The following is a 14,255-nucleotide window of genomic DNA, read 5'->3' as shown; positions in this document are numbered from 1 at the left end:
ACATTGTCTATGTCTCCTTAAACTGCAGCTAAGACTACCGCCGAATAGGATTAACTTTTTCGACGCATGCTTTTTGGGCATATGCCTGAGCTTCGAGTGAGTGTGTATATATATGGTTTTCTGCTATCAGCGTAATGGGAAAAAATATCGGTAGGCCTAACGATCCCCTCTGCTCTGACCTCAATTATTGCGACTGCAGGCATGCCCACAGCGGACAACGTTATCTTTCTTCCTTGCTTGATCCTCGAATAATGACGCTCGTCTTCTCTAAGAGCAATTCCTCTTTGCACTGTAAGTACAACTTCGTCTTCGTTCACCGTAACATTGCTCACTGTGCTCTCTGGAATACATGCACCGACGTATCATGAGAAGGCAGCAAACAAAGACACCAAGGAAAACACAGGGGAAATTACTTGTACTTACTAATAGAATTAAAGAAATGATAAATGAATGGCAATGAAAGTGGATGTAGAAAGTGGATGAAGTGGTTAGAGCATCGCACACGTAATGCGAAGACGTGGGATAGTTCCCCACCTGCGGCAAGTTGTTTCTTCATCCACTTTCACCTACACCAATTAATTTATCATCTCTTTAATTAGTAAGAACAACTAATTTACCCTATGTTTTGCTTGGTGTTCTTGTTTCTTGACTTCTCATCGTACGATTAATAAAAAACGGGCCCCTCGGTTGACCCCCTTTCTTCTCGTTCTATGCAGAGACGTAATCATTATCAAATAATGTGTGGCGCCATACGTATATATATATATATATATATATATATATATATATATATGTATGTATATATACAGGGTGTCCCACGTGTAACTTTAACCAAACATTAGCCATATTCAAATACCACGTAGAGGGAGCGAACAAAGATAATCTTGTTCGCCATCGCATGCAGATACTCAAGTTATCTTTCTTTTCATTCGGCCTATTTAGATAATTAACCCTAATTAATTATTCAACTTCACAAATATTACAATTATATGAACAGCTTCAATTAGAACATTGTAGAGCCACGTGAAAAACTCCTGATAAAGCTTTCTGTTGCCGAACACGTGCTACATAGAAATGTTTTTCCGAGCCTGAAAGAAGCCCGCAAATGCACGCAAAATTGCCGCGGGACTGGCCGCTCGCGGCACTTTGCGTGTATTCGCGGGCTTCTTTCAAGCTTGGAAAAGCACGTTTATGTAGCACGTATTGAGCAACAGAAAGATGTATCGGGAGTTTTTCATGTTGCTCCACAATTTTGTCATTGACCCTTTTCATCTAATTAGAGTATTTGAGAAGTTGATTAATTAGGTACGACTAACTACGTAATTAGGTAGAATGAAACAAATAATCCTGAGTATCTGCATGCGACGGCAAACAACATTACCTTGGTTCTCTCCAGCTACGTGGCGTTTGCATGTATTTAATGCTTGGCTCAGTGTAGCTCATTGCAACTCGCAATGCAGGTCAGTAAATTGTACGCAGGACTATAAGCAGCACAATAAATCAAGGCCATTGATATTCATATTGATATACTTTCGATAGAGGATATAATATTGACCCGAAAAGAAATTATTCCAAAGATAAATGTTCCTACATGATGCCTACACTATTATTAACTATGTGGAAGCTGGTATAGATTTTCTGCATTGTACACCGATTGAATTGAGAAAACTGCATATGCGAAGTTTTTAAATTAAGTTGGCTCTCTGCTCACCATTACACTTCTCCTTGTGCTTTCTATGTTTATGAGACTAAGGTTTCTTCTGTGCGTGTGTTTTTTAACAGATTTGCTGTACGTTGCATGTTATTGTAACTGCTGCTGATAACTGTTCTTGTACGAAGGTAGCTGTGGGCCTTTGTCAAGCTGCCTCTACGAATAGCAGCATTTACCAATAGCTTGCTTTATCAGTGTGATAATGAGATATAAACGTTAGTATTATTTTTACTAGTATATCGATATACCAAGTGCGCTGCTTTACTTGAAAAATGGGTACAACATGACTACTTTATGCGCGTATGTAACCCACAGCTCCATTTTCTCATTTGGCACACCATATTGCACATGCGGGGGCGGGGGGAGGGGGGAAACACATATGAGACACGCGACTACACATTTCAAACAGGGATCACCAGTTATCAGCTGTTGAAACACTCTTGTACAACAAAATAAATGAACATTAAACGCGAACTCCCAGCTCAGACTCACAGTTTGTTGTCATCACTGAGGGCGAATCTGTAGAGCAGGTTGAGCACGTAGTAGGCGAGCAGGTAGACGCATAGGTCCGGCCACACCAGCTTGTAGATACTGCCCCGCCACCTGCACCAAAGCGCGCCGCTCGCTAAGCCGGGAAGAGGAGCGAGCGCTTCGAAGCATTACGTCATCGTCATGCTCACAAAAATTCTTTTCGTCGTTACCTGTTCAAGGCGCGTTAAATGCAGCATTAAGGAAAATTATAATGTTGGAGCATGTATTAAAAATTCAATTTCATTTTCTTTCGCTGACAAGGTTTGCCTAATAATAATTATGTTATAGGGAAATATTTTGCTTTTAAATTTAGCGTCTGAAGTGCAGTACCGGCAATATAACTGTGACGCCGCATATTTTAAAGTATTTTCGTTTGTTTGGGGGGGGGGGGGCGCTTTCGTTAAGCAATAGTTCTGAATTTCTATGTTGAAAGTTTCCTTCTACTCGAATATAATGAATCGCCTGTTTGCTGATAAACCATAACCCATGACCTAGAGAGAAGCTATCGTGATAACCTCAAGGCCATCTTACTGTTTGTGTTTTCTAGCTTACGGAGACTCTACTCACGGTTGATACCGACATTTCTGGCAATTCATAACTACAGTTAGACAGCCACTTCAGCGTCCCGTTTCTCTTAGCCGACGTCTCAGGACTTAGCAAGGAGGGGCTTTCTAGAAAACACGATTATTCCTGCAATTCCATTTGTAGCTGCGTCTTATCAGATGTAGTTGAAGAAAATAAACAGCATATGAGAAGAGTTTATTTGCGGCTCCTTATGCAAAAGCACAGTGACCGGGAACGGCGAGACAGCCCGAAGCACTGTGCAAAAAGACGCCAGCAATCAACAGCGCGAGCCGAGCCGAGACGCGCGTACTGTGCCATGAGACGCGCCTTCTTCACCATCTCCTCCTCCCCCCCCCCCCGGACAAAAAGAGCCATCCTGGCACCTTGAGAATCGAGAGGCAGAGGGTCGTGGTAGGGCTTTAATACGGACGAGTTTTAAGAGTTTCGTTAACTCTCAAATCGGGCCCGCGAAAACACGCAGAATGCCTCGAGAGGCCAGTCGCGCGGCTATTTTGCATGCATTTGGCGGCTTCTTTCACTTCTACACTTTTATGCAGCACGTATTGAGCAACAGAAGGCTATATCGGGAGTTTTTCATGTCAGTCTACAATTTTCTCATTGACACTTTTATCTAGTTATAACATTTGGGAAGTTGATTAATTACTTAAGAATAATTATCTAATTAGGCGGCATGACAAAATGATTTGGGTATCTCCAAGCAACGGCAAACTACATTGCCTGTATTTTGTCCAGCTACGTGGCATTCGCATACTCTTAAACTCTGCCTAAAGTTAGCTAGGACACCCCGTATGTACCAGCAAAGATGTAAGCTGCTACGGAACATGTCCTGCAGTATCTATGATGCTGCTCGGTGTATCAATTCTTTCCTGGTATACTAAACTCATATTTACTTGATAAGCGAGAAACCAATGTCTTTAAAAGCCATAATGTAAGCCCTTAGTCGCTACAGGTCTGAGGGACTGCATACATTAGAAACAGATTACTGCACCGATCAGCAATCGAATGAATTACACTCACCTGAGAAGCAACCTCCAGAAGCAGCCGAAGCCTTTGGACGTGGCCACCTCAGCCGTGTACGTCACTGTCATGGTCGACGCTCTTTACTGTTCCACGACTCGTGGACACGAGCACAGTACAGAAGTTAAGATGAACTTGCGCCTGCAATGTACGTTTAAGAGGAAGCTTTAGCTCGGGTACTCCTATTTAAATACATGTAAAAAGAGAATTCGTTTTTCTCGGCAACCACTCCACCAAATTTGACGAGGTTGGTAGCATTTAAAAGAAAATTTATATCTAGTGACTGCTGGTTTCCGATTTTTTATTTTGATTGTCAATTCTTCTTTAAAAAATTTGCAAAAATCAAAAATTCTCAGAAAACGAAGATATCAAGTTTACAACTCTGTAAATCATCAACCAAAAATAATAATACAATGCTGAGAAATACATCTAATAGTGCACCCAAAGAAGACAAAATTGATATGCCACACATTAATCTCAAGAAGTTTAATAACATGCAAATACAGCTTTCGCAGAATCCTTGTAAACAACGTAACAAATTCACGTAAGATGTAAAACGACATATCGAATTTGTCCGCTTTCAATGATCTAATGGATGCCGTTCACAGAATCGCGATATCTGTTCTCAATGCAGAGATATGTATCTTTTAAACTTCATGCTTCTATTTTTTTTTTCAAACTTTAAAATTTTTGAAAATTATTGTAACAAAATTCAGGCCCTAAATCGAAATTCCGCTTCCAGCAGTCACTAGACATTAACTTTCTCTCGCAAATACAACAAATTTCATGAAAATCGGTCCAGGGGTTATCTCAGAAAAAGTTTTTTTGCGTTTTACATGTATTTGAATAGGCCGCGTCGCAGTTGAGCCCGAGCTAAAGCTTCCTCTTAAGACTGCAAGTAACAGATGCTTTCATTGAAGAAAACATTTTCTTCACAACGTAAAATCAATAAATTCCAATAAATCTGCAGGGGGTCTCTGAATACTCCAGTAGCGCGTTTCGATGATTTCTTAACATTTCTGAATTAAGAATGTCGTTGATTAGAGCAATATAGAGGGTGTCCCAACTATCATTCAGCAAGATTTCAAAATGTCCAAATTCCACGTAGCTGGACAGAACTAAGGTAATGTGTTTTGCCTTCGCTTGGAGATACTGAAATTGCGATGCATTGTGCTTAACTACAGAATTAGTCCTAATTAATCAATAAACCTCTCGAATGTTATAAATAGATGACAAGTGTAAATGAGAAAAATTGTAGAGCAACATGAAAAACTCCAGATACAGATTTCTGCTGCTCAATACGTGCTACACAAAAATATCAAACTAAAAATACTCCTACAGTTTTACCGGTCCCTACAATTTCCATTTCAGCATACCTATATGTAATCTGTTGTTTAGTGAAAGCTCCGAAAGAAGTCCAACCAACACTTAAGAAAGACATCATTTTTTTTAACAAGCTTCTTGCTCGTCATGGCGTCAAAGTCATGTTTGGTCAGACCCCGGACCTGAGTTTAGTTCGGTTGAATTTAAGAATTCTTTTAGGGAATGGGGACTGGGACGTATTGCAGACTATTCTCCAGTCGACGGGAAGGCAGAGAGAATCTTTTAAACAGTGAAGAACATGTTACGGAATTTGAGCCTCAATGCAGAAGCTCTCTTGGGACATGAAGCCACTTCAGGGACCAAAGGATATTCTACGGCCGTAATATTAATGGGCCACCGAAGTCCAAAACTAACTTCGCTATTACTCCTGCACTATTGGAACTCAGTTGGAGCTACAGGATCAAATCTCGGTGAAAGAGCGTAAAATAGAGCGAGAAGTCCGGGACTATACTAGCTTACGCAATGTGAGAGAAAGAAAGACCGCCTTTACATCCTAGAAACGTCGTCTGCACCAAGCAAGGAGGACGACAGCAAGAAACGATATAACAGGAATGCTTCCAGATCGCGTGTTGTGCACATAACTACGAGGTATAGCGGCTAGTTCAAAACGGAATTTTAGAAAAAAATACACTCGAGCTTTGGGTTTTGCTTAATTAGATGCGCGAATCATTGTAGAACATCTTGTAGCAAGAATTGTGTTCTTCATCTGTCATTTACAAAATTTATAGGTAAAGTCGTAATCCCACCCACCGTCTCTGAAATGGTAGATTATTGTACCGGTTTGATGCAAAAACTAAAAATGATCTGATTGTGTTGTGTTTTCTTCGCTTATGAACGTACTATTATCTTCATAGATGTAATATGACGGTTCAAAAACATACAGCGTGTTTCCATTTGTGATAAACATAATCCATCGCAAAGGAAACACAGCATGTTTAAAAAATATTCTCTACACTTCCCTCGCATTTCGTGCGGCAAACAAATAGCAAATTGCAGCTCTTTGTTGTGTTCGCACTCTGTAATTTTCTCAATTACTTTAGTAGCTACAGTAGGGCGAAGATCGGTGCGCAAAGGCGAAGGAAACGGAAGTTTGTCAGAAATCAATGCACGAAAGTCACTATACACGAAGGACTCGGTGCCAGTGGTCCTTCAGGAAGTGCGTTGAAACTCGCTAATTAATCCGGGAGGTGGTTGAAGGATTCTGGTATGCAGCTTTACAATGGAAGGAAGCAATTATAGATGTTGGCCCTCTGTCAAATGGTGTGACACGTGTACTTGTTTGTCTTTATCGGGCCACATGTTTCACCACCTAACAAATGTTATCGCAAAGAGCAGGACGCGCCTGCATGTATCGGAAGTTTCTGGAATGTTATCGATGATACCATCTGCTCTCTGTGACCGAACCTTGTGTAATCTGATTGCATGTGTGCGCGACGCGAGTAATGTAGAACTTCGTGGAAGGCACGCAGGTCCCAGCGATTACTCTGGAACGTTCAACGACTGATGTATAAAAGCCGACGCGATTGACCCACTGATCAGATTTTCGACGATCGCCGACTGTGTTCGCCCCTATCGTTGTTCTTTGAGTGCAGTCTCCTTTTGAGGCCACAAGTTCACCCAATTAAACGCTCGTTTTGTTAACCACAGTTTTGCTGCCTTCTTCGCCGTCACTGCTACGTGACAGGTGTCTTGCCCCGAATGAGCGCATCCATAGTACGAATTGGCAAAGGGCAACCTAGGATACTTACGTGAAGTTTCCGATTTTCAAGTTGGCTGTACCTGACGCTTTGTCATTTCAGAAATGTCAAAGGCACGTTTAATATGTTGAAACCAGTTATAATAGAACATGGCCCTTTACACAGTTGCACGTGTCTTACAATTCACCGACCACTAAATGTGAAGGCCGCCCAGTACCGCTGCATTACTAATAGTTGAAAATAAGCTATAGATATAGATATGAGATCACCCAGGGGCCAAATTAGACCAAAAAAAAGAAATCAGGAGGAGGCAACTTCACCAATTTGATTAACTTTAGCTTAACTGAATATTTTGTGTTTGTGCGTGCGTGCGTGCGTGCGTGCGTGTGTGTGTGTGTGTGTGTGTGTGTGTGTGTGTGTGTGTGTGTGTGTGTGTGTGTGTGTGTGTGTGTGTGTGTGTGTGTGTGTGTGTGTGTGTGTGTGTGTGCGCGGCAGGTATTTGTACTCTTTGTTGTTGATTTTCTGAGAAACCATTTTGTTGCGTTTATTTCATAAGTTAAGCACAACTATTTTTCTCATAATTAAATTTTGAACAATACTTTGCACACTTTTTCTTACTAAATTGGCTGCGCAATTAAGCTCCTAAAATATAATAATACGACAACTTTTCATGTCACTCAAATTTGTTGCAAGTCATACCCAACAAAAAGACATGTTCTTTTTCTTTGTTATTTCAACATTACGCTGTCAGTATTGCTCAGGTCTCCTTCTTTTGGTTGATTGCACCGATAACTGTGCAGCAAGATTTTGTTTCTTTATGGCGATTAAATTTATGTTACGGGTGCTGGCATGACATCCAAATTTGGTGTCGTCTTTATTAACATTTAGGAACTTTTTTACCTGATATAACACTTTAATTTCCTAGAAATTGTAGTCTAAAATATATAATAATAATGTGTATTTTTGCTATTCTCCCGAAAAATGTTTTCGCGAAATTGAAGCCATACATCAAGGCAATACGCTTGACAGTGTGCACCCGCCCGAATTGGTGTTTGCAGTTTGGCATAGCATGTGAACGGTGTAGCGCATAAACGTGTGCATTGCATGAGATTATAAAGTAGTACGGAAGAAACAGACAATTGCAAGCATCATAAGCTTTCCTAAAGTTTTGTTTCACATACATTCTAGCATGTTCGCTGAATCTACATAATGTTTGCCTCATTAAAATTTACAAATCCTAGCCTCTTACACGCAGCACAATTCTGCTCCAAAAAAAGCTAATTTATTGCATCATGTCTTATGAGGCATAGCGGCAGATATGACGAAATCAGGAAGACGTCAAGGGTAATGGACACTTTACCCCTGTGAAAGGTCGGGTCTTCTGTTTCAAGCGAACCTAATTACTTAAAATTAGAAATTTAACGCAAGCGCCACCGTCTAACTGCCGTCCTATCACGGAAATATGACACCCTTTCTTATTTTTCCCAAAAAAAAGCTCCATTTTTACCACGACAAAGTTAAACTTAGTCATTTTGTATGTTTTACATGAAATGGAGGGTTTCACGTCTGGTAGGAGAGAGACACGATGAGAAAAGAGAACACCTGCCAAGAAAAAGGAACATTTAGGACAAAATGCAAAGTTGTTTTGGCTCCCTCCCGGGAGCCTTGTTCACAGTGAGCCTATGTGCTCATTGTGTATGTTTGACATGTGACAAATACGTATGTACGTTTGACGTACATGTCATGCCAAACATGACATGCATGTTTGACATGCGCCAAACTCAAAAGGATGACGTAATGATGACAATTTTTTCATCGTACAGAGAGGTGCGCTAATCACACTTTCCAAGCATCAGCGTGTTTTCTTCAAGAAAGTAAAAGGTGGTAGCCGGTCGCTAACAGCAGCTTCCACCGCAGTGGAAAACGCTCGCGGCCGGTCGACATTTTCCACATCAGGTTGCACCAAGTTCGGACGCTCGGAGCAGCGATTATTCAGGCCCATTGCACACGGTATCGTAAAGCCACGTCAGTCGTACTACGTGCGGTGGTCGAGTGCACGGTGTAAAGGAGAGCGCATAAAGCCTTCTCCTGTGCCAAGCGCCTGTGCGCTCATCAGGCTCAAGGAGGGAGCTCGTCGTCGTCCGAGTCTAATTCTCCGTTCCACTGAATGGCGTTGCCAAGATACGCAGATGGAAAGGAGCAGTCGAATCGCTGACAATTGCACATCTTTTTTTCTGCCGAGCAGAAGTGGAGATCACGCACTGGCAATCTGAATCGTACTACATAGATTTTTAGCGGGTGAGGCTTTAAATGTAACAAAAACAGGAACTACTGTCGGCGTCAATATTTCCGTACCCTATAAGCGTTCAACCTGATAACTGGGCAAGTTTGCTGATGCTAACGCGGACTCCTATCTGTCTAGCGATTCTTCCTCTGTTATTTCTTTAAGCAGGGGCTCGGATCCCCTTCAGCAAGTCCACTGTTGCACCCATTCGACAATCGCTGAAGGTTATTTTGTTACCAGTAGAGCCTAGTGCGGGACATTTGTACCTCTCCAATTTTTTCGAGTAATGATTTATTCGCAACTTATTCAAGAGGCATACAGAAAAAACAGGAAAACAAGTATTTTCATGCTGCTGCATGGCACTTTCCCAAGGCACCGCATACAACGGTCGTCCCCACCCTTGTTCGGCTAAGATTATTTTTACCTGTGAAGTATATATATATATATATATATATATATATATATATATATGCACCAGAAAGAAAGCAGTTCTGGGTCCGGGTAAATATTCACAGCGAAGCAGACGCGCATAAGCAGTGGTTCATTGACGATTCGGCCGGGGTCCGGCCTTCATCAGCATCTCATGAAGGCCGGACCCCGGCCAAATCGTCCATAAACCGCTTCATACGTGCGTCTGCTTATATATATATATATATATATATATATATATATATATATATATATATATATATATATATATATATATATATATATATATATATATATATATATAGTGGTGGAAGTACGTCAAGACCCCGACGTCCTCTCGCGTTCCCGTCCTCTCTAGAGCGATGTTCTGGCCGCCGCCTGCGCGCCCGGCTACACCTACGACGGACACTTCCAACCCCGGCTCTTCCGGCGCCTCAAACCCTACCACACAGACTACTCCGCCTGCGGAGCCCTCTTGGACTGTGATGAACCCTCAACGCGATCCCCCTGTCCTTGCCGGACTCCGCGGTGATGACGTCGATGATTGGATCGACCACTACGACCGCGTAAGTTCTTGCAATAAGTGGAACGACACCCAGAAATTAAGGCCCATCGCATTCTACTTGACCTGTGTTGCAAAGACGTGGTATTTCAACCCAAATCCGACATTGCGGATTCGTGCACGTTTACTTACAAGATGCGGCAAATCTTCGCTTCCTTCTCTGGCCATGCAGAAGTCGCCAAACAGAAGCTGGGCACGCGCCTCCAACTTCCACAAGAGTCTTACACCTCATACATTGAGGATGTCTCGGCTCTGTGCCGCCGTGCGAAGCCCAACATGACGGAAGCCGAACGCGTTCGAGACATATGAAAAGGCATTGGGTCCGTCGCTTTCGACGCCTTAATCGTGCAAGATCCGGCTTCTGTCCAAGATATCACTTTCACAGGTCAGCGCCTAGACGAGCTGCAGTCTCTTCGTCTTCAACATGAAAGCAGCGATAGGTTCCCCATTCTCCAGATCTACGTGCTCTTATCCGCACCAGCATCCGCGAAGAGCTTCAAATACAAGATCTGAGGTGTTCACCTACGGCCTGTGCCCCAACCCCCACCTTCGACTTGCACGAGGTCGTAAAGCAAGAGTTGACAGCGATGACTACACCCACGACGCATCTTGCTCCGGTAGTGCGCCCCACACCTACCACGCGGATGTTGCTCGCTACCCACCCCTACCGGGACCTCCGTGCCAACTAACGTTGTCTATGACCATTTGGCTTCGATGGGAACCAGAGCACTTGCTGCGGACATCCTACCTTCAGTGGCGACCACCTCGTCCGGTTTGTTTTTACTGTGGTATACGCGGCCATATATCTCGCTTCTGCCGCCGTCGCCAGCAGGATGAAAGACGAGGCTATGCTGAGCACGAGAGAGACCGCACTCACCGATCAGACGCCTACTATCCCGGATCGTACTCGTTTCCTCAGCAGCGTTCTCCGTCTCCTCCAGCTGCTCCCAATCTGCCTCATAGTTCCCCTTCGGCCAGACGTCGTTCTCCTTCGCCTTACCGGCGATCTACAACACCGCTTCACCCCACTTCCATCTTGTCGACCAGCACTCGGAAAACTAACTGTTGCAGTTTTTGGAGGGGAAACTGCTTCCTATCAGTCTTCAATAATTCCTCCTGTTCGCCCGACCAACATGCTTTCTGTAACTGTTGAAGGTGCTCCCCCATCAGGTCTCATCGATACCGGTGTCGCCGTTTCTGTTCTTCGTAGTGATCTGTGTTCATGGCTCCGGAAAGTAACAACGCCTTATCTTGGACCTATTTTGCGTGGTGCTAATAATGCATTCATTCACCCCGACGGACAGTGTACTGCTCGAGTTTTCATCGATGCCATACGCCACCACATTGAGCTTATCATCCTTCCAACGTGTATCCTTGAACTTATACTCGGTTGGGACTTCCTACATTCTACTTCAGCCGTCATTCCATGTAGAGAGGAAGTTGTCTATATCACGTATACAGCGCTTGCAGCTGTTACGGACTCTTCACCTTCATGCGTGAACCTGGCCATCGCTGCAAACTGTGTCCTGCGTTCTGGTCACGAAGACGTTGTAGCCGTAACATCCAATCAGATCGCCGACGGAGACACCCTACTCGCCCCTTCTTCCTGCTATACTTCTCGCGGAATTCTCATTATCGCCTGTCTCGTCCGATTTTCACGTGGCCGCTCCCTTCTGTCTGCTTGCAACACGACCCCAGATCTTGCGATGCTGCCCAAAGGGATGACTGTGGCACCCCTCGCCTATACTCAACCTATCTCTATCGTCACGCCTTGCCCTTCTTCATCGCCAGCACCAACCTCAGGTTTGTATGATTCTTTCCCTCCCCCAGCCGTTCTTGGTTCTGACATAACAGCCGCGCAGTCCGAAACCTTACTGGTGGTCTTGGCGAAGCACAAAGCCTGTTCAGGTAGCTCTTCCTCTGTGTTGAGCCAAACTTCTGCGTCTACACACCGCATCGAAACCGATGGTTCAGCTATAATACGACGACGCCCCTATCGTGTATCGCCGTCCGAACGAAAGGTCATTGAACAACAGGTCGCTGACATGCTTGCGCGAAAGATAATACGACCTTCATCTAGCCCCTGGGCTTCACCCATGGTTATGGTAAAGAAAAAAAATTGGAGACTTATCAAGGTTAAGCCCAGTGAATGCTTCGCATCCACTGGGCTTAATTTTAGCGTATCCTTAGCGTTTGGAGGCATCTTGACCGCATACACACCCGGCGCAAAGACGCTGGCGCGGTTGCGGGCACAAAGATTGACGCGACGGCGGGCGCGCGCCGCTTCATCCCTGGCGTGACGTCACATATCACGTGATGCAGCGATGGTGGCGCCGCCGCCGCGTCGCGCGCGACGGCGCGCACCGAAGCGTGGTGGCCACCGCCGGGAAGCGACCGACGGCGCGATATGAGGCCCCATCCGCAGCCGGTGTGACGTCATCACGTGACGTCACATCATGTGATCTCACTTCAGGGTCAATGGTGGCCACCGCCGGGAGGCGACCGACGGCGCGATATGAGGCCCCATCTGCAGCCGGTGTGACGTCATCACGTGACGTCATGTCACTTGATCTACTTGAAGGTCACTTGAAGGTCAATGGTGGCCACCACCGGGAGGCGACCGACGGCGCGATATGAGGCCCCATCTGCAGCCTGTGTGACGTCATCACGTGACGTCATGTCACGTGACCCCACTTCAGGGTCAATGGTGGCCACCGCCGGGCGTCGCGCGAAGGCCCGAAACCTACGTTAATATGCTTCGCATAAAAAGATGGCCCCGTTTGCTTTTGCGTCGATTATCGAGCGCTCAATAAGATCACACGAAAGGACGTATATCCAATACCTCGAACTGACGACGCTTTGGACACACTACAAGGGGCGGAGTATTTCTCCAGCCTCAGTCTTCAATCAGGATATTGGCAAATTCCGATGAACGAGACTGGCAAAGACCACATTCGCTACACCAGATGGACTTTATGAATTTAACATGATGCCTTTTGGCCTTTGTAACGCTCCCGCCACATTTGAGCGCATGATAGACAACGTATTTCGTGGTCTAAATTGGAAGACCTGCCTCTGTTATCTGGACGATATTATAGTTTTTTCGTCTGACTTCAGCTAACTTCTTCATCGCTTAGACAAAGTTCTCAAGTGCCTTGCAAATGTTGGTCTCCAGATCAATACAAAAAAATGCAAATTTGCAAGCAAGACAATAAATGTATTGGGCCACGTCGTCTCAAAAGATGGCATCTAACCAGACCCCGAAAAGATTAGTGCTGTTCTCCAGTTTCCTCGCCCCCAGCAACAGAAAGATCTGTGTAGTTTTCTTAGGCTTGGCGTCATATTTTCGCCGATTCATACGCAAGTTCGCTGCAATAGCAGTGAAGTTGCGTATGAATAGTTCCTCTACACAAGCTACTGGTTACCGGTACCTCTTTCACATGGACTAACGACTGCAAGTCGGCTTTTCAAACTCTGAAGCAACATCTTACTTCCGGACCAGTGCTTCGCCACTTCGATAATCGAGCCCCCACCCCCCCCCCTCCATACTCCTTACTGACGCAAGCGCACAAGGTATTGGCGCAGTACTTCTCCAACGTAATGCAGCCTCTAAAGAGCAAGTCGTAGCATATGCTAGCCGAACACTTTCTCCAGCTGAGCGGAACTATACTATTACAGAGCAAGAGTGCCCGGCTATGGTTGGGTCGATTCAGAAATTTCGCCCATACCTTTACGGCCGCCACTTCACCATCGTCACCAACCATCACGCTCTGTGTTGGCTGTCATCAATGAAAAACATGCCAAGACGCTTAGAACGCTGGATACTCCCTTTGTAGGAGTATGACTTTACAATACCGTACAAGTCTGAAAAAAGTCATCATGATGCAGACGCATTGTCTCGCTGCCCACTCTCGCTCCAGCCGCTTGCGACAGCCGCTTGCGACGCCAACTTCGACAATTCCGCCTTCAAGGTGGCGTGCTACACCGGTACATTTATCACCCAACAGGTCACCGGTGGGCCCCAGTTCTACCTCGCTGCCTTCGCCTGCGAGTATT

The 14,255-nt window shown here is 44.7% G+C and overlaps 1 protein-coding gene across 2 annotated transcripts in view; it reads right to left on the bottom strand.

Annotated features, from left to right (window-relative positions):
• The window catches only part of LOC135909548 (bestrophin-4-like), a 71,103-nt gene that overhangs the window by 45,387 nt on the left and 11,461 nt on the right, over window positions 1-14,255 (bottom strand). For both annotated transcript variants that reach the window (XM_065441524.2, XM_065441525.2), the window contains exons 2-3: window positions 3,845-3,985; window positions 2,204-2,314 (exon numbers count right to left, since the gene is read on the bottom strand). In XM_065441524.2, coding sequence (XP_065297596.2) covers window positions 2,204-2,314; window positions 3,845-3,915 — 182 coding nt within the window. In that variant the 5' untranslated portion in view covers window positions 3,916-3,985. The remainder of the gene's footprint in view (window positions 1-2,203; window positions 2,315-3,844; window positions 3,986-14,255) is intronic.

Source organism: Dermacentor albipictus, chromosome 10 (genome assembly GCF_038994185.2).
Source record: "Dermacentor albipictus isolate Rhodes 1998 colony chromosome 10, USDA_Dalb.pri_finalv2, whole genome shotgun sequence".
Lineage (NCBI taxonomy): Eukaryota > Metazoa > Arthropoda > Arachnida > Ixodida > Ixodidae > Dermacentor > Dermacentor albipictus.
The sequence above is the reverse complement of the archived record's forward strand: the minus strand, read 5'-3'. Positions and strand labels throughout refer to the sequence as shown.